The following is an 18927-nucleotide window of genomic DNA, read 5'->3' on the forward strand; positions in this document are numbered from 1 at the left end:
ACACACACGGTTTTGACACAGCATGAGATTAAATATTACTCTTTACTGGGTCACTTTAGAACATATTTTTGAACTGGTACCTTAAAGAACTACTCTGGGTAAATGTATTAGAGGAGAACTATGGGGGTTAGGGCTTTTCCCCATAGTTCTCCTAAGGGTCACGTGAGGACACAAACTAGCGTCCTCCCGTCACACTAAGCTCAGTATACCGCGAGCTGTAGCCGGGACGGATCCCGACCTTACTGTCGATCCACCCAGCTGTGGGATTGACAGCTAGCCCTGCCTATCTAGAGGCAGAGCCAGCTGTGCCCGCCCCCTTCCGTTCCACCAGTCAGCGCTGGAGGATCGGACAGGGGAGGGGGGAATCCTTGCAGGGAGCAGTGAGTGAGTCACTGCACTCTGCAGGGATAGATCGAGAATTGACCGAGCGACGCTATGGTCGCTCACTTCCCGATCTATTGAGCCGACGTGTGACAGTTTCATTGTCGCACATCAGCTCGAACTATGAGGCTGAGTGATTTTCACTCACCTCATAGTTCTCCTTTAATCCCTGCAGCTCGGCTACCCCCCACACTGCAAGGGATAAGTGCCTGTATGACTTGCCTGATCCTCTGAGCCAGCCTGCTGTGACAGTGCTTTTTCCGGCTTGTCCTCTTTTCTGTGGCATTGGTATGTTCCTGTATAGGATGTGATAATTTAGGGCCTTTAGACCAATTCAGCAGATGGGTAAAGCCTGCAGGGAGCAGCCTAGGGGCAGACCAGCTTGGAGGATCTGGTGAGGTAAAACAAAAAAAGTTTTGGCAAAAACTAGCGCTTAACCCTTGTGGGGGGGGGGGGGGGATGTTAGCCCCACTGCAATGGTTAATAAACATTTTAGAAGCGTAACTCTCTGGTTAAAAATGTTATATTAGATTTGTGAGCTACACACCCGCTATGCTTTACAGGAACTCCTGCAGCCTACTGGGGTATTGTGGTTTTGTGTACATCTGGCTGTTTTAATAAACTCCTTCACATAAGAGGGTGTATGACTTTGTACACATTAATTTTAGTTCTGAATCTAATTGGTGCCAAAAATAGATCTAGACTGAACTGTGCAGCGTCCTGCATCTAGGACTGCAGGAGATCGGATATACATATCTAGAACATGAGCGGAGATGAGCCTTACCCGTGTGTGTTACTGCCACAGAAATCTGTTTACAGTTTAAGCCTTCTATTCTAAAATAACATCCTTGGCTCCTAAAATGGCTTGCTGGCATGATTGTTTACATTGCTGCATAGTATTTGAGGCTGAATAATGACCGGTCCAAACTTCAACCTTTGTACCAAACCTCTGTTTTGCTGATGAACATCTCAAATATAGGCTGGCGGGTGGAGAGAAATGCCCATCCTTGGGCAACCAGTCCCTAGCTTCTCCCTTACAGCAGTAGACACAAACAGCATTTCGGCGGTGTTCAGGAGGGGGAGTGACGATCGGGCTGCTTATAAGTGTTCTTGAGCGGCTGTACAAAACGGCTCCCTCAACATTGATCCCCGCTGCTTGCCTGAAGTAGGGCTAAATGTAGAAGGAAAACTGCAGCCGAGTGATAGGGGTGAATTCCACACCCCTGCAATGTCCTCCTGTGACTTAAAACTTGCCATATTTGCTGACAGCGCAGGGCCACATTGCAGCCAGGAAACAATATTTTTAGGACCTTGCCTAACACCTGATGGGCAGAGCACAATTTGTCAGGCCCCCTGCAATAGTCAGCCGGGTATTGGCCATTTCAAATTGTAATGGCAGGCTGCCTATTGCACCCACCCACTGCTTCCTGTGCCCTCCTAGCGTGGAGGAGAGAGCTATGGGAACCAACTAATCGATTAGTTGGTTGCAGCCCTAGCGGTATGTGATCGCTTAGTTCTCAATCTATAGAGCCAGCATGTGACAGCTTCCGTATCACAGGTCGACTCTAATTATGGGACTATATGAGGCGCATTTCACACTCCCCATAATTCTCCTAGTATAGAATTTGGGAGCCAGCAGAATTTTTTTATATTTAGAAGCTAGCTTCGTTGGCCAGATAGAACCTGAAGAATTGGTGCCAGTTCTAAATTATTTTTTTTTACACATTGGCTACCTGGCTCCTTTTTAGTTGTCCAGTCCTGATTTAGTGTACCTGTAGCGTAACGAATGATTGGAACGCCTGTTGAGCTTTTACTGCTTTTGGTGAACCAGCTCAGTATGAACACTACCGTAGCCAATACAGGATCCAAAATCGCAGCTGGCATCAGATGATTGGGGGGGGGGGGGGTTTATGCCAACAAATACCGGGGATTCTGGTGGCAACAGGGGAAGGAAATGATAATTAGGTGCATCCCTACTATACCAGGTGGTAAGCAAACTCCTGCCCTCCAACTGTGGTGCAACTACAAACCCCATTAGGCATTGCAAGACTGACAACCACAGGCATGACTTGCACTTGCAGAGACATGATGGGGGTTATGTGGTTTGCCTATCCCTGTTCGAATGAGCCTCTTTAATGTACCTTTTTATAGGTGTTTGGTACAAGGAGGAGAAATGAAAATCATTATTGTGCAAGGTCTCCCATCTCTGCATTCTACCTTCTGACATCTCTACAGCTTATGACTGATGCTAATAGATGGTTTGCTCACTCTAGCTACTATCCACCCTTCATAAGTGCTTGTCAGCAAATTTCAGAGTGCTTCCTAATGCTACCACTACAGGAGTGTACAATCCTAAACCAGTTCTGCTGTGTAGAAGTGACAGCAGGTTTAACAAACACGCTCACACCCTTTGATGGCCAATGTTGGTGTCCTCAATGGCTCAAAGTAGCTGTAAAGCCTTTTAGCAATCTCCATTTGTAGTAATTCAACATGATCTATAAATGCCCTCGACTCTATCCTTTCGCCTTGGTTCCAGTCATTCTAATGCATTGTATCTGGCTCTCTGAAAACTATGTAGACTTGGAACTTTCTCATGACTGGTGTCCATGATTCAGCAAAGTTGGCTTCAACAATCCTGCTGGTGCTTTATAGATTGATTTCTTTGTGTTCTGGTATATTGTAGGGTTGTTGGTCTGTAAGGGATTCTTCTGTCCACCAGTCCTTTGTTCTTGGTAGTACCATATGCTCTTTGAGGTTCCTGTACTTGGAAACAGGGAGTTTCTATGACATTTAAATGGGACTTCTGACTGGTTTAGGACAGCGGGCAGTTGAAATGTGGTGCTTGAGTCGGCTTGCTGTGGACATGTTTTGCATGTACCTCCACCCCAGGCACTCTCCATAGGACGAAGACGCAGGTTCCCTATTGACCTTTCGGTTTAAATCTGATAAATACATTCTCGGTGCATCAAAACTAAAGGTATTTTTTTTTTCTTTGCAAGCAGCCACATAATGGTTGGAAAAGTCAGTCCTCTGCCAGCATGCTGTAGTGAAGGACCCTTGCTCTGTGTGTGTGCAGTAGTCACTCTGGAGAGCTTCAGTAAGGGGAGGTGGGTGTCGGACCTCTGCAATTATCAGGGAGAATGATATTTGCAATAGAAGGTCTGTAGAGAGACCACTGTTTCCACACACAGCCAGGGGAAGGGCTTTGTTACCTTGAACCTGCAGTATGATTTTTTATTTTTGCCTTGTTTGCTTTTGCTATTTTAGGGATCTACATTTGTAATTAACCTGCTGCTAATCTTTGTTTTTCTAGCCAACCACATTGGAACCGAAACATAAAGGGAAATCAACATGGGGGACGAAAGCGAATGGCTGAAGCTTCCTGTTGACCAGAAGTGTGAGCACAAGGTACATGGTGACTGGCACTGAATAAATGTGTTTTGTGCATGTAGGTTTTTTTTTTCTCTCGATGATCCTACCAACAGGCAAGCTTAAAGGACAACTTCACTTGAACCCGGGATGTTCTGTAAAAGATCCACAAATGCTCCCACTTTCAGTGTTTCTACCATTTGTGAAATGCCTTCAGCCTATTTCCATAGTTCTCCACAGTGTTCCCCTACCTGGTGCTGAACAACCTTTGCTTATGTGTTTACTGCACATGTGCGCACCACTCATCCCATCCATTTTATGGATGGCTGTGTCCGCCAACAGTATAGCCGCCCAGAAATGAAAGGGGTGAACTGGCTATTTACAAGTTGTAATTACGGAGAGGGGTGAAGAGGGTCTTTTACAGGCCAACTTACAAAGCAAGTCCTAGTATACTTTCTAAACTGCTGCATGAGTTGTCTGCACAGCTAGTCCTTTTTGTGTGAGCTGTACATCTAGTGGTTTGCCTGGAGTTCTATTTTAAACAATGGTGACTGGAGACTAAAATGATCAGTTTTATTAGAAAATTACAAAATGGTTACTATAGTAGAAACAAATGTTATTGGTTTAGCAAAATTTGTATATCTGCTCATTTGTTTTTTTTTTTTTTCTCCTTGCCAGTTATGGAAAGCCAGGTTAAGTGGATATGAGGAAGCTATAAAACTGTTCCAGAAAATCGTAGATGAGAAGAGTCCAGAATGGTCCAAATACCTGGGATTGATCAAGAAGTTTGTCACAGACTCCAATGCTATTGCCCAGTTAAAAGGCCTAGAAGCTGCTTTGGTGTATGTCGAAAATGCCCATGTTGCTGGGAAGTAAGTGTTAGATTTATCTGATGTGAACACCTTCCACCTGCACCCACTCTTCCCATTCCTCTGGCATTTGATGCTATAGTATATTTGTTATAGCATTGGCCAGTTCCGACCATTTATAAAGCAGGACCTCCGCAAGTGTTTTAAAATGTGCTGGGTAACAAATAATTCAACTCTTATGAGGGGTTTGCCACCTCCTGGAATTGTTCCTGTTTCTTTACAGCTGCATTCATGCCGGATGGTATAACACTCGTCATTCTTCCAGCTAGCTGCGGTTCTCTTGGACCGAAGCCGTGCTCTCCGCTCTCCTCTTGCCCATTCATAGAATGCCTTGTTTTTTTATCAATAGTTCACAAAATACAAAGCATTCTGTGTGTGGTCGAGAGTTGGGGTGCATAAAAGGCAGTATGGCCTCTGTGTATGAATCACAACTCGTCCACAGCAGAGGGCTACACTACCTAGTATCAATTAAACTGTAAACAGAGGGGGGCAGCAATCCTGGTGGCGGCATATGCCTCATGAGCATTAACTATTTGTTACACAGCACAATTTAAAAAATTGCGTTGAGTTCTGCTTGATTTTTGGCATGTGCCCTAGAGGGCACGAGCAAAGATTGGGGGTAAATTTGGGTAATGCCTGGAGATCATAAGAATTAAGAATATTTTAATAGTGAACACTATCATCCCTCCTCTGTCAGTTAAAACGCACTAAAACATTGGTTTCTATACTTCCAGGACTGCGGGGGAAGTAGTGTCAGGCGTAGTAAACAAAGTGTTCAATCAGCCAAAAGCTAGAGCCAAGGAGCTCGGGTCTGATATCTGCCTAATGTATGTAGAGATCGAGAAAGGTGAAGCTGTACAGGAAGAGCTGCTCAAAGGTCTAGACAACAAGAACCCAAAGATTGTGGTGGCCTGTGTTGAAACAATAAGAAGAGGACTAAGGTGAGAGTGCTTTCTGTTGTGTTTTAGAAACAAACAAAAAAATTGTGCCCTTCCTTACAAACGTTTTTTTGTTTTATTTTATGTAGTGAGTTTGGTTTAAAAATAATGTCCCTAAAGCCAATTATTAAAGTATTGCCAAAACTGTTTGAGTCTCGAGAGAAGGCTGTTCGAGATGAAGCCAAATTGCTGTCTGTGGAGATTTACCGCTGGATCAGAGATGCCCTGAGGCCTCCTCTACAGAACATTAACCCGGTGCAGGTGAGCAAAGCCTGGTGTATGGAGGATTGCAAATTTGGTCCAGTTCATTTTACATGCTGAAACCTTTTAAGATTGGTCGAAGATGAGATTTGCTGTCTTATCTCCGTAGCTTAAAGATTTGGAGGAGGAGTGGGTGAAGATAGCCCAGTCGGCTCCCAAGCAGACCCGTTTCCTGCGCTCACAGCAAGACCTCAAGGCCAAGTTTGAGCAGCAGCAAGCGGCCGGAGATGATGGAGGTGTGTGTGTGTTATTGCTGCAATTCTTAAAGTGCATCTAAAGCTAAAACTTCTTGCTTTGGTTTTTTATATCTTTATTTGAATTTTGGGTAAAGAGTGCTGTCTGTGTCCCTTTTTTAGATGAACCCTTTAATGAGAAATCTTCCAATAAGGACACTTTTTTTGCTGTTACAAAATCTGCTCTCTCTACATAAAAGGAAGTGATGGGAAGTCTCCCCAATGGGGAAAACTGATAGCAAATTAGTTTTACACATTCCCTATGCTATACAATGGTTAAAAAAAACCAAAAACTTATGCATAATAATAAAAAAAAAAGAAAAAAAAACTTCCATGTAAAGCTTAACTTTTAATTTTCATACTTCCCAATGTTGTGGGTTTTTTTATTGTGATGCTCTAAAAGGGGAATTTACAAAGACTGCAGCAGATAAAATGTGAAGCAGCTGTGCTTGGCACCCAATTGGCTTCTGGCTTTTATTTTCAAAGCTTATCAGAAGAAGTTGGTTACTATGCACTTCTGCTGCAGATTGTTTGCTCCATTTTTAGTCACTTTCCCCCTAAGTGTTTACCTGCAGATCCTTTTAAAATGGTGGTGCTGCTGCGGTCATCGTCTTTCCTGTGTTGGGCCAAAGACGCCACAATACTGCTGCTTAATGAGCAGCTTTGTCAGCCCTATTCTCTGTCTCTACATTTGGTTAGGCAGAGCCGTCATAACGTTGCTGTTTCCATTTATACAGCGGAGTCACTTACTGCTCCTCTGTTCCCAGCTAACTCAGTCTGTCACAGGAGAGCCATAATATGAGACCATTAATAGACCAGCCCATTAACCCAACAGGGAGAAGAGCGAGGAAGGTATCGCCAGTCACGTGACTTTCGCTAATACATTACAATACAGTGGTTTTAAAGCATTTTAAAAGACTACATGTACGCTAAGATCTAAAATGTAAGAATAATCCCTTAGTACATTGGTTGTTGCAGACCTGTCTCCTAATTTTAAGTGTGTCTTTGACCCATGGTTTCTTTAACTTTTCAGATGATGATGGTGATGAGGAAGCTGTACCTCAGGTGGATGCCTACGAGCTCCTCGAAGCTGTTGAGGTTCTCTCCAAACTGCCGAAGGATTTTTATGATAAAATAGTGAGTGACCATTTATATTATCCTGCCTTTTGACTAAACACAAGCCAGGTATACAGCATGACATCCTTTAAAGGAGGACTGTACTTCAATTATACTTGTCTCTAGTCTGCTTCAGGTGTAGATGTACTTTTATGAGTTTTAGGTGTCCGAGCACTCGTATCTAAATGGACATAATTTGAAAGCTCTGGATTTCAGTTGTCCACCTCTTTGGGACTTTAAGCTTCAATCTATGAAACGCCCAGATGTGAATCCGAGCTTACACTGACCTCTTTCCTTGTAACTTCACCTAGGAGGCCAAAAAGTGGCAGGAGAGAAAGGAGGTTTTGGAAGCTGTGGAGACCCTTGTCAAAAACCCCAAACTGGAGGCAGGTGATTATGGAGACCTTGTAAGAGCTTTGAAGAAGGTAAGATCACCTCTGCAAGAAATGATTAGTGATTGACCTTCCAAAAAAAATGTTGTGATTTCTTAACATTTTTCTGGCGGTCTTTTAATCTTAAAGGTTGTTGGAAAAGATGCAAATGTCATGCTTGTAGCACTGGCTGCCAAATGTCTAGCAGGGCTGGCCACCGGCCTGAGGAAGAAGTTTGGCTCATACGCTGGACAGGTAAGTTGTGATTGTACTAGCTAACAAAGCACTGATCACCTGGAACATATAAGACTTTCACAGTATTGGGTGGTCTCAGATTTTAAGAATTCAAGTATGTACTGCGGTCATATATTTTTTGCTAACTTTATTACTTGATGCATCTTGCAGGCTGTGCCAACTCTTTTGGAGAAATTCAAGGAGAAAAAACCTCAGGTAGTCCAAGCCCTGCAGGAGGCCATAGATGCCATTTTCCTCACAGTGAGTGTCCATGAAGCATTGCACTATAAGCTGATCAGTCGTAAAATTGTGCACATTGGTGTCACACTCCTGTATTGTTTCAGACCACTCTGCAGAATCTCAGTGAAGATATCTTGGCTGTTATGGATAACAAGAACCCAGCAATAAAGCAGCAAACCTCCTTGTTCCTTGCAAGGAGTTTCCGTCATTGCACTCCATCTACACTACCCAAGAGCCTGCTGAAGCCTTTCTGTGCTGCTCTCCTCAAGGTATATACACCTTTTGTAGATAGATGTAAATAATATGCCGCGCTCACTGTGATTCTCATCTACAACACTAAAGGTTAATACATGCTGTATATCATAAAGTGCAACAAACCTATAGTGCTTGATAATGAAAGTAATCCACTTTAAAATTCACAACTATACACAATTCAGTGCAAAATACATGTAAAAAGTCCACTTGTGATAAATAGTGCAATAAAAGATGGGATGTTTACCCAAGTCTTAAATGAATATGAATAACAAGTAATTAGACAGTTCCTCTGTGTGACTTCCGCTCCCAATAGAATAACTTTCGCCTCCTAGGTGTGACTAAGTTCGCTCACCTGGTAGATTACAATCATGTTTACTTTACTCATTTGTATTGAGATTGTAGTCCATCACAGGGGTGAGCTTGGAGGGGTGACTACTTTACCCCACACACAGGGTCAATGGGGAACAAAAGTAACCACCCTCCAGAAAAAAGGACAGTGTTGGCACCAATTCAGAGATGATTTGAGGATCTACAAATCACTTACATTGTTAAATGAGAACTATGAGTTGAGTGAATTAGTCATCCCATAGTTGGAGCCAATGTGTGATGCTGAAACTGTCACAAGGTGGCTCTATTGATCGATCCTCTCCCTGAAAGAGAGCGGTGACTGTCATGCATGCACAGCACTATCAGCGGGGATGGATCTCGACAATGCTGCGGTGCTCTCGGCATATTGGGCTATATACAGAGTTTTGGGTCACAGGAGGATGTTGCTATATGTCCTCCCATGACAATAAGAACTATGGAGTGTAAAAAAAAAAGTTGCCCCATAGTTCTTTTAAGGTACGTTTAATTCTCGATTAAGTGTTGCTTTAAATATGAAAGGGGGTTTCAAGCTAATCTAATGCACTTCTGATATCAAAGTGCTAGAGCTAGTACTTGTTCAGGCATGGTTAACCCTATCATCCTAGAGTGGTTGCCAACCGTAGAGCTTATCTAGGAAGTGTGTTGCTTTTAGTTCTGCGATTTCTCCTAAAATGATTCGATCTGGCTGTTTGCATTTCATCCAGTTCCTAATAATCTGCTTCCATTTGTTGACTGTCTCCTGCTTTTGCCTCAACAGCAAATCAATGACTCTGCTCCTGAAGTGAGAGATGCAGCTTTTGAGGCTCTGGGCACAGCACAGAAAGTTGTTGGTGAGAAAGCAGTTAATCCTTTTCTTGCGGATGTGGACAAGCTAAAGCTTGACAGGGTATGCCTGAGCTGCTGCCTATCTACCTGCTATATATGGAGGACCATGTCTACTTAATGGCAGTAAACTTCATCTGCGTGTTGCTTCTTTACAGATCAAAGAGAGTGCTGATAAAGTGGAACTAGCCTATGGTAAAAAGGGCGGTGCCGCTTCTGGCGAGAAAAAGGAAACAAAGCCATCTGCTCCCGGTAAGGCTGCTGTAACTGCAGCTCCTGAGAAAGACTCAAAGGATGCTGCCAGACCTGGCATGGCTCCCAAGAAGCCACCTGCGGCCAAGGTATGTTTAGTCTACAGTCCCTACAGTGAAGTTAGTCACTTTGTGACTTCCCCATGCTACCGTGTATGATTTTTTATTTTTTTTTATTTTACCTTTTTCTTGTACCTTCTCATTAAAAGCCTGGAGGACCTGTCAAAAAGGCCAAACAGCCTGCATCTGCTGGAGGTGCTGCAAAGGGCAAGAAAGGAGCTGACGTCAAAGAGGTTTTTGAGCAGGAGCTCTCGGTATGTGTATCTGGAAGTCTTCACCCAGCATTTTTTTTTAAATATAAATAAACGTCTGATTTTTATTATGGAAAGTATGTTCTCTTGTAGAGCGCTTGAGATTCCATTTCTTTTTTTTCCCCTTAAAGGCAGGGCAGAGCCACTTTGTTCCCTCTATACTAGCTATAGGGTTCTTTCCCAGCTGCAGTGTTGTATTGAATCCAGAGATGGAAAGGCCCCCACTGCTTTGGTGGGTTTTGTTTTTTAACCTGGAGCTTTTCCTCGGGTGAATGCCTTTCTCTATCTTAGGTCTCCTGTCCCCCTTACTGGAAGAGTGGACTGGAGGGGTTGGCACTATGGCTTGCATGTGTGGTCGTAGCCCTCTCCCCATTTTGCAGGTTGTTCATTATTACTGCATGTTTTCCACTGTTATGAGTTACTGTTTCAGCATTTTTTTTTTTTTTTTCTTCAGGCAGCTTCAGTCATTTGGGATCTGGGAACTTGGCTCAGAGCTCTCTCATAAATACCCAATTATGTTCTTGGCTGCAGGCTAGAAGTGTGTCTCAGATGAATGTGAAATTTTTTTAAAATCCTTTTCCAGAGCTATAATGAAGCTCTGCGCACAAGCAGCTTATTCAGCCTTTTAAACCTACTGGCTGAGTGGAGCTGGTGCCCCTGAAAGTTGTCTAAGGTCAGGCAGTCATAATGGAAGCTTCCTCCTTTTTGGCTTCTTTTACATATTTCCTCAGGCTGGACTAGAAAGGGAGGGAAGTGTGGAGATGCTGTGATGTGTCATATCTGCAGAAGTCAAAATGGATTTAGAGATGTTGGGTTTTTAGGCGGTAGGGGGGTGATATTTGCCCAGTTCTTAGAGTTCTCATCGCTCTTACAGCCCGAGGCCTGTGAAGAAAAAGCAGCTGCAGTTCTTCCTGCTTCATGCATGCAGCAGCTGGATAGCAGTAATTGGAAGGAAAGGCTTGCAAGCATGGAAGAATTCCAGAAGGTAAAAAAAAAAAAAAGTTTAAGAATATTCATGCTTTTGTATGAGCGCTATGATCTAAGGATTAAACACTGACTTTCTGTAGGCTGTGGAATCGATGGAAAAAAATGATATTCCATGCCAAGCTTTGGTCAAGATGCTGGCAAAGAAACCTGGATTTAAAGAAACCAACTTCCAGGTATGTACTCTCCCATCCCATTAATCAATCTGTTCGGGTTTTGGGAATCCAGACAAGCTTCTATTCTCCACTAATTAGGAAGAACAATGTTTCACGTTTTTAAAGTCTAATGTATAAAATGGCTTTGGTTTTAAAAATCCTCCGCATTTAGCACATAACGTTTTACGGATTCCTTTTATTGCCACTTCTGGACCCATGTGCATATGTGACTAAAAAAAACTCTAGAAGTCTGGTCATGAGCAATGGCAACCATTTTGGTGTGTGGTGTTTTTTTTTTTGGACGTGTTACTGCTTATAGAGAGCTTGATTTCTCCCCCCCCCCTCAACTCCCCTGCTGCCTTTTTGGCCTGTCACTGGCTACAATAATTTAGCTAATTTGTTGAGCTATATAGTACCACGCTCCTGAACTAGGGAGGCTTGGTCGATCAATATTTAAATACCTTGACGGCACTGGAGCAAAGCTGTGTCGTCTTCCTATTGCGAACATGTTCTGGAGCCCCTTTAATTCCTGTGTGAGGGCCACCATTCTGGCTGGCAGCCTCTAGCATAGGTACAGCTCATCAATCTGAATGGATGTGACACATTTGGAATGGTTTTTCTTGCAAAGACTGTTTAGGAAAAGGCTTCAGCTATTCTGCTTAGTATAAAATATAATCTGGTGGGAAGAAATATTTTTAAGGGTGTCTGATAAGTTGCAATTTGCAACCCACCCCAACTTCAAGAAAGTGTTGAGGGTGGGATATTTCTAGACAATTAATTTTGCTCCTCCATAACAATTGTTTTGTTTTTTTCGGGCAGCATTTCTAATTGGTTTCATACAGAAGCATTTCTCTTTATCTCTAGGTCATGCAGATGAAGCTACACATCGTGGCTTTGATTGCCCGGAAAGGCAATTTCTCCAAAACCTCTGCCAATGTGGTCTTTGATGGCCTAGTAGACAAAGTGGGAGATGTGAAATGTGGCGGTAATGCCAAAGAAGCTCTTAGTGCTATTGCAGAGGCCTGCGCCCTGCCTTGGACTGCTGAGCAGGTAAGATCTCCGTTAGCCACCTTTTTGTTAGAAGTGAATCAACTTCAGTGTCTGAAAGAGAAACTATTGCCCCCCCCAATCTTCTGTACTTTATCGGAGAATGAGTGGAAGGATTTGATTGCCCAGGTATACAAGAGCCGTTGTTCTGAGGCCTTAAAGCAACACTGTTGCCATTTATTATAAAATATGAATTTTTATATCTTATAATTTTGCAGCCACTTACTCTTCACTCTATTCAAGAGCTACAGCCTCCACAGCAGAATCTTTTATCCACCTTGCAATGTTCCAGCTGTTGGTCAATACAGGACACAGCAATGTAGGGGCCAGCAGATGGAACCACTGCCCATGATGGGAGATGGAACACAGAGCCTTATCAAATCTAGAGCAGTAATGCATGGCAGCCAATCAGCTTCTCTCCAGTTTGGTCAGTTAAGATTTAAAAAAAGAGAGAAGCTGATTGGTTGCCATGCACAGCTGCCCTAGATTTTGTCTGCTCCAGTTTCCATAAATTCCCCTCATATTTAGATGTGAAGATTCTGCTGTAGAGGTCATAGTTTTTGGACAGAGCCTAGATCAATGAATAATTAGAAGCACAGGTATCAATGCTATTCTTTTGGCTGTGAGGCATTTTTTATTTTCTCTCCCAACTACAGTGTCACTTTAACAATTGAGGTTGCCTGTAAAGCTGAACTGCTGCTCTTCTCTTGTAGGTTGTGTCATTGGCTTTCGTTCAGAAAAACCCCAAGAACCAATCTGAATCGCTAAACTGGCTTTCAAATGCTATTAAAGAATTTGGTTTTTATGGGTAAGTATTGGATCTGCTCAGTGATAAAGTCCCAACTTGCTATCTCATGTAGCGCAGTGCCATTTTTTTCCACTTGTTAATGAAGATTGTTTTGAAAAGTAAAAAGTGTTATTGTTGCAAAAAAATTTTTTTTGGTTTCTGTAAATGATTTTTCTGTGGCTAAAAACATCACGTGTCCCTTCTTGCAATGAGGTAACAAAGATTGCAAAGGGTCTTTTTATAATGTTGAATATGAATTCTCCCACCACCAAAGGACTCCTAGTAACGAATACAGTTTTACTTTTTCAGGCTCAATGTCAAGGCTTTTATCACCAGTGTGAAGACTGCCCTTGCTGCCACAAACCCAGTAAGTAAACTGTAAAAGAGCTCCAGTGAACTTCTTGTGTTGGAGCTGATCTCGCTAAGGCTGTGATAACATTTTACAGGCCATTAGGACATCTGCTATCACCTTGCTGGGTGTGATGTATCTGTACATGGGGGCGCCACTACGAATGTTTTTTGAAGAGGAGAAACCTGCTCTCTTAGCCCAAATTGATGCCGAATTTGAGAAGGTATGTTGCCCAGGTGTTGGGTACCCATTTTAAAATTGGACGTATCTGTCTCTAGTATATTGGTGCACCTAAATGTTAAACTTGTAGTCAGCAGAAGCACCATGGAATTGGCTATCTTTGCTTGGTTCTGGAGTTGCATTTTTAATTGTATCCACCGCATAGGTCAATATTCGGTTTTATGCACAGGTTTTGGGCTTCCCATATTTTAAAAAAAAAGTGCTTTCATTAACAGGGGACCGCAGTGGATCTTTGGGCATACGCTTTGCCTTGAAGGTCCCCTTTTTTGATAAAAATATAGAATTTTGGTTTGAATAAGTTAATGATCAATATTGTGGTGTGATAATACAAGAGTGAGTAGAAGGATTACCTTATTGGCATGCCTCTGCTTCATAACGTTTCCAATCGACATGGTTTTAAACTATTGCATTGGAAATCTATGGCTTGGCAATTCTGTAAGCAGTGGTGTTTAAATCGCAGCACTTCCAGAACATTAACACATGCTTGTACTTAAGGTATCTGCCCATACTTTGTTTTTTTTACACTATATGGTATCATTTAAAAATGGTAGATGAAAGGACAGACCCCACCAGCTTCAACCAGAGGCTCATCCAAGGGAGGTGCAGGGGGAGAGGAGGGTGATGAAGCAGAGGAGCAAGAAGAGGACTCCCCTGTTAATGTCATGGATCTGCTGCCCCGGGCAGACATCAGGTAAAAGAAAGCTCTTTAAATCTGCACTTTTTCTCTGTGATCTTTAACTACCTCCCGGCCAGCCGCTGTGTATACACGGCCTGCCGGGAGCTTCTTGGATGTAACTGGGCGCGAGCGGGAAATCCCCCGCTATTTGAAAAGAGGCAGCGATGCCCGTTAATATAAAAGCGATCCGCCGGCTATAGAGCCGGCGGATCGCTTGTATGAAGCCCCGAGACGTGCGCCCCCATGACATGTTTGGTGTCTATTTACCCGACGTGACCCCGTCTTTTATATTTTACCAAAAAAGTGGGTAATATTAGTTGTTTTATAGCATAATGTAAAAAAAAACTTTTTTTCTCTCAAAATTTTCAGTAATTTCTCCTGAATATAGTAAAAAATAAAACCAGCAGTGGTGATTAAATACCACCAAAATAAATCTCTTTCTGTCCCCAAAAAATGGTATAAAATTCATTTCAGTACAGCGTTGCGTGACGGAATAAATGTCAGTCGAAGTACTGCAGCGCTGAACACTGAAAAATGGCCTGGCCAGGTTGGGGGATCTAAACACCTGGTCTTCAAGCGGTTAAAAGATGTTTAATGTACCTCTCTGCTTCTTTAGTGATAAGATCACTTCTGATCTGGTATCGAAGATTGGCGATAAAAACTGGAAAATACGCAAGGAGGGACTTGATGAAACGGCAGCCATTATTAACGAAGCCAAGTTTATCCTTCCAAATATTGGAGATCTTCCACTTGCACTGAAGGGTCGTCTCAATGATTCAAACAAGATCCTGGTATGCGTTTGACGTCTGTGTAAAATAGTTGTCCATACAAACTTCAAGAGCAATATTTGTATTGCTGTGCATCTTGATTTCTTGGTATGGTAAGCTATCCTTTTTTTGTATTTTGTTTTTGACAGGTTCTGCAGACATTGGGTATCCTTCAACAGCTGGGCACTGCCATAGGTCCAAATATTAAACAACATGTTAAGAACTTGGGCATCCCAATTATAACTGTCCTTGGGGATAGCAAGGTGAGTAACCGGTCATTTATATTGTTTTGGTGTTTGACACCCTGACCTTCATGTGTCGAGACCGTGCTGTTGCAAAAATCGTGTATGTTGCTGCTATTTAAAACCAATGTAATCTACTAAATCATTAGAAGAGATGAAGTTTTTGGTATCGGCAGAACATGTCTACTTTAAATATGGAGTTTCTGTAGTTCTCAGCGTCATGAGCCAAACCTAGCATCTGTTATTCTGCCCACTTTCTGGGTAGAAGACCCTCAGAATCTTCATTCACTCTGAAGGTTCCGGTGATGTCAACACTCCTGTGTGTTTAGCTCACCTCATGGGTCACATGGCTAATGGTAACAGGACCCACAACCATAGCTCAGCAGTATCTATCGCAAGTTCATTCTTAAGTTTAGGTGTACATAACACAAAAATTAATCCATGATCTCTGTTCTAGGCCAATATTAGAGCATCAGCTCTGGGGACTGTGAATTCTTGGGTGGAACAGACTGGTATGAAAGAATGGCTGGAAGGAGAGGACTTGTCTGAGGAGCTGAAAAAAGAGAATCCTTTCCTGAGGCAAGAGGTAGGATATTTGGAAATGCTTTTATAGTGTTGTAATGCATTAGTGTGCCATTTGTTCATTAAAATGTCTTCTCTTGGTTTTTGTAGTTGCTAGGATGGCTGGCTGAGAAACTGCCCACATTGCGTACAGTTCCTTCAGATCTTCAGTTGTGTGTTCCATATCTGTATGGCTGCCTTGAGGACCGCAATGGGGATGTACGAAAGAAAGCCCAGGAGGCCCTGCCTTTGTTCATGATGCATATAGGATTTGAAAAGATGAGCAAAACTGCTGGAAAGCTCAAGGTGGTTTTTTTTTGTTTTTTTTTTGTTTAACACCAAATATCACCAGTGAGCTTCTAGGTCACCTTTACACAACCCAGTCAGTTTTTGTTATGTATAGGTAGGGTTTAGATGCTCCTATGTTCAGCGCTCATTCATTCCATTCAAGTTATGTATTTAAGCAGCCACTGGTAACCCAATCACAGCAAGCTGGAACAGGCTGTGTTTTCACGGTTTCCTTTGCCTGAACTATGCAGCCTCATTAATCAACTTGTGTTGGACAACGCCACCAATGAGATTCACAAAGATTTGAATCCGGTTATTTTGGGCAGAAGCAGGTCTTGATACAGCGTTTGAGACCATTTTTTAATCCTGCGGTAAACACTTTCTTGTCTATTTAGGGACACAGGAAGTCCTAAACCTTGTTATACTGCCTCCTATAGAAGAATTGGATGCAGGCAAACACAATTGTAGGCCAACCAATGATCTCTCCAACCAGCAACATGCCCCTTATTTTATTTTTTTTACCCTCTAACACCTGTCCAATCGAGACTTTGCACTCTTTAATTCTTGATTTACCACAGGCTCTGTGGCTGGACTCTGGGGGAGAGAGTCATAAATTACCTTCTCTAAAAAGGGTGTCATTTGACCTTGTGCCTGAAAGTAATGCTAAAAATGATCAGATTTGAAATGGACACCATCAGCCTTGTGCATCAGGAACTGTGCCCAGTTCAGCCTGATTGAACCGTTAAAATTCTGTATTGTAGCAATGTTGTGTCCCTTTACTTTTTTGAGGGTTTATTTGTGTCCAATGTACTGTACAGTTTCTTTCGAATACAACATGCTTCCTGCTGCGTAGTCATATAAGAGGGACTTAATGTCTATTTTTTTGTAGTGCTTAACAGAGAAATTCTAGGAGACACTAGTCAGTGTTGTTGTGTTGACATATGCAGAAGGCATGCCCTGGTTACTTCAAACTGTAGACAGATGTGCTAGAAATTGCAAATTAAAATGTGCCCAGCTCCAGCATGTGATATTTTGTCATTGCAGCCAGCATCCAAGGACCAAGTTGTTGTTTTGTTAGAAAAGGCTAAAGCTAGCATGCCAGCCAAACCTGCTGCTCCTGCAGGGAAGACCAGCGCCAAACAGGCAGCTGCACCATCTTCAGCTCCTGCCCCAACCGCTGGTAAGTGTTCTTAGTACTACGGTGCCCTTGCAGTTAAAGAATCACTTTTTTGGGCTTTTGGTTTGCATGGTAAGTGCCTGTATCGGTGGGATTGGATTACCACTAACACATTTATTGCTTTATTTTTTGGCTAGCTGCTTTTGATGCCGGACCACCAGAGAGTAAACAGGATCCCAAAAAAAGCAAACCGGGTGCCCCAGCAGCTAAAGGAAAAGTATGTTATCGTGGCTTAACTGTATGAGCTTTTATGTTTTAAATCATTATGTTAACATTTACTGTTCAGTGTTTTGATATGTAAATTATTGCCAACTGTTTTGATTTGCGCACTTTTCATTCATGTATAGATGACATTATGGTATGTCGGCGTTTTCTCCTTCCATTGCAGCTCTGGCAGAGTTCTCATTTCTGTCCCAGTGATCATAGGACAAACTACTTGGAAACCTCCTGAGGTTCTAAACCTTTCTGAAGATTTGTTTTAGATTCTGTACCCATTGTAGAAATTGGCATTCTCTTCCTTACCCTGTGACACCTCGTCTCGTGCCAGGAAATATAAAGGGGGGGGCCTTGATATTGATCTGTTCTTGGCTCGTGGAAACTTGAAAAAGCTGAAGAACCCAAATCTCACAAAAATATGCTCCTGCACAGTGCTTGATATACGTTTTTCACTTAATTTGGGCTCCTCTGTACTTCAAAGATCACGCAAGAGGACCCAGTGACCCAACTATCGCCTGCAGGAAGCGGCCACCAGCGATAGAAGCTGGTTTTAGGCAATAAGTCTGCAGTAATTCTGTACCTCCTATGTTAGTGTTTTTGCATAAATGTGGAGTCCTTTCTCTGTAGACCCAGTCTGTGTCATCAGAGGGTAATACCAGCATGACACCAACGAAAGGAAACGCCAGCATGTCCAAAGCCAAGACTTCTAAACAGGCGGTAAATAAAGCAGCACGGAAGGGGTTGCTTTCTATTGCACGTGTGCGTGGCTCCTTTCTGCACCCTAGCTACATTTGCACACACTCTGTTAAGGCCTTATTGGGATGATGGAGGATGATGAGTTGCACTTATGAGTGTTGCAGTGCTGAGCACTGCACACTTTACAGAGCCAGGCTGCTGACATAACGATGTGCACAGGGGACAGCTGACTCCATATTACTCTTGGCACTTTCTTTACCTGATCTCAGTGGCTGTATTAAGCATGGCTGAGGCCTAATTCACACATTTTTTTCCCCAAAGAGGCACCACTAATGAGAAGCCTTTTACAGTGACTTGTTACTCTTTGCTGTATTGTAATGGCTTCATTGTTAATACCCCCTAGGCTGTACCTGCTAAGAAAGTGCCAAGCAAGCCGGCCGTGAAGGATGAGGAGGACAGGTCTGGACCCATTTTTATCGTTGTTCCAAATGGAAAGGAACAGAGGATAAAGGATGAGAAGGGTTTAAAGGTGAGTGAAATGGTGATGCTCTACTAATGTGCTGTGTTTTTTTGTTATAATTTTTTTTTTTATTGCATAGGGAAGGGAAGATTTTTTTTATCTTTTATAAGGAACATCTAAACAATATTAACCCATAAATGAGAACTATGGGAAAACCTTTTTATGCCATAGTTCTTTAGGGTCATTGGTAGGACATTTCCTAACA

At 42.7% G+C, this 18927-nt stretch overlaps 1 protein-coding gene across 1 annotated transcript in view; it reads left to right on the forward strand.

Annotated features, from left to right (window-relative positions):
* Nucleotides 1–18927, forward strand: part of CKAP5 (cytoskeleton associated protein 5) — a 33734-nt gene that overhangs the window by 1717 nt on the left and 13090 nt on the right. Inside the window, exons 2-28 of the mRNA XM_018562148.1 lie at nucleotides 3695–3789; nucleotides 4429–4622; nucleotides 5354–5560; nucleotides 5647–5818; nucleotides 5928–6051; nucleotides 7085–7188; nucleotides 7479–7592; nucleotides 7689–7793; nucleotides 7944–8033; nucleotides 8117–8281; nucleotides 9391–9519; nucleotides 9614–9796; nucleotides 9916–10020; nucleotides 10892–11002; nucleotides 11085–11177; nucleotides 12021–12206; nucleotides 12917–13011; nucleotides 13300–13357; nucleotides 13437–13562; nucleotides 14131–14270; nucleotides 14872–15046; nucleotides 15172–15285; nucleotides 15722–15850; nucleotides 15937–16131; nucleotides 17158–17293; nucleotides 17428–17507; nucleotides 18606–18731. Coding sequence (XP_018417650.1) covers nucleotides 3733–3789; nucleotides 4429–4622; nucleotides 5354–5560; nucleotides 5647–5818; nucleotides 5928–6051; nucleotides 7085–7188; nucleotides 7479–7592; nucleotides 7689–7793; nucleotides 7944–8033; nucleotides 8117–8281; nucleotides 9391–9519; nucleotides 9614–9796; nucleotides 9916–10020; nucleotides 10892–11002; nucleotides 11085–11177; nucleotides 12021–12206; nucleotides 12917–13011; nucleotides 13300–13357; nucleotides 13437–13562; nucleotides 14131–14270; nucleotides 14872–15046; nucleotides 15172–15285; nucleotides 15722–15850; nucleotides 15937–16131; nucleotides 17158–17293; nucleotides 17428–17507; nucleotides 18606–18731 — 3513 coding nt within the window. The 5' untranslated portion in view covers nucleotides 3695–3732. The remainder of the gene's footprint in view (nucleotides 1–3694; nucleotides 3790–4428; nucleotides 4623–5353; nucleotides 5561–5646; nucleotides 5819–5927; nucleotides 6052–7084; nucleotides 7189–7478; nucleotides 7593–7688; nucleotides 7794–7943; nucleotides 8034–8116; nucleotides 8282–9390; nucleotides 9520–9613; nucleotides 9797–9915; nucleotides 10021–10891; nucleotides 11003–11084; nucleotides 11178–12020; nucleotides 12207–12916; nucleotides 13012–13299; nucleotides 13358–13436; nucleotides 13563–14130; nucleotides 14271–14871; nucleotides 15047–15171; nucleotides 15286–15721; nucleotides 15851–15936; nucleotides 16132–17157; nucleotides 17294–17427; nucleotides 17508–18605; nucleotides 18732–18927) is intronic.

This window comes from Nanorana parkeri, unplaced genomic scaffold (genome assembly GCF_000935625.1).
Source record: "Nanorana parkeri isolate BGI_ZX_2015 unplaced genomic scaffold, ASM93562v1 scaffold562, whole genome shotgun sequence".
Classification (NCBI taxonomy): domain Eukaryota; kingdom Metazoa; phylum Chordata; class Amphibia; order Anura; family Dicroglossidae; genus Nanorana; species Nanorana parkeri.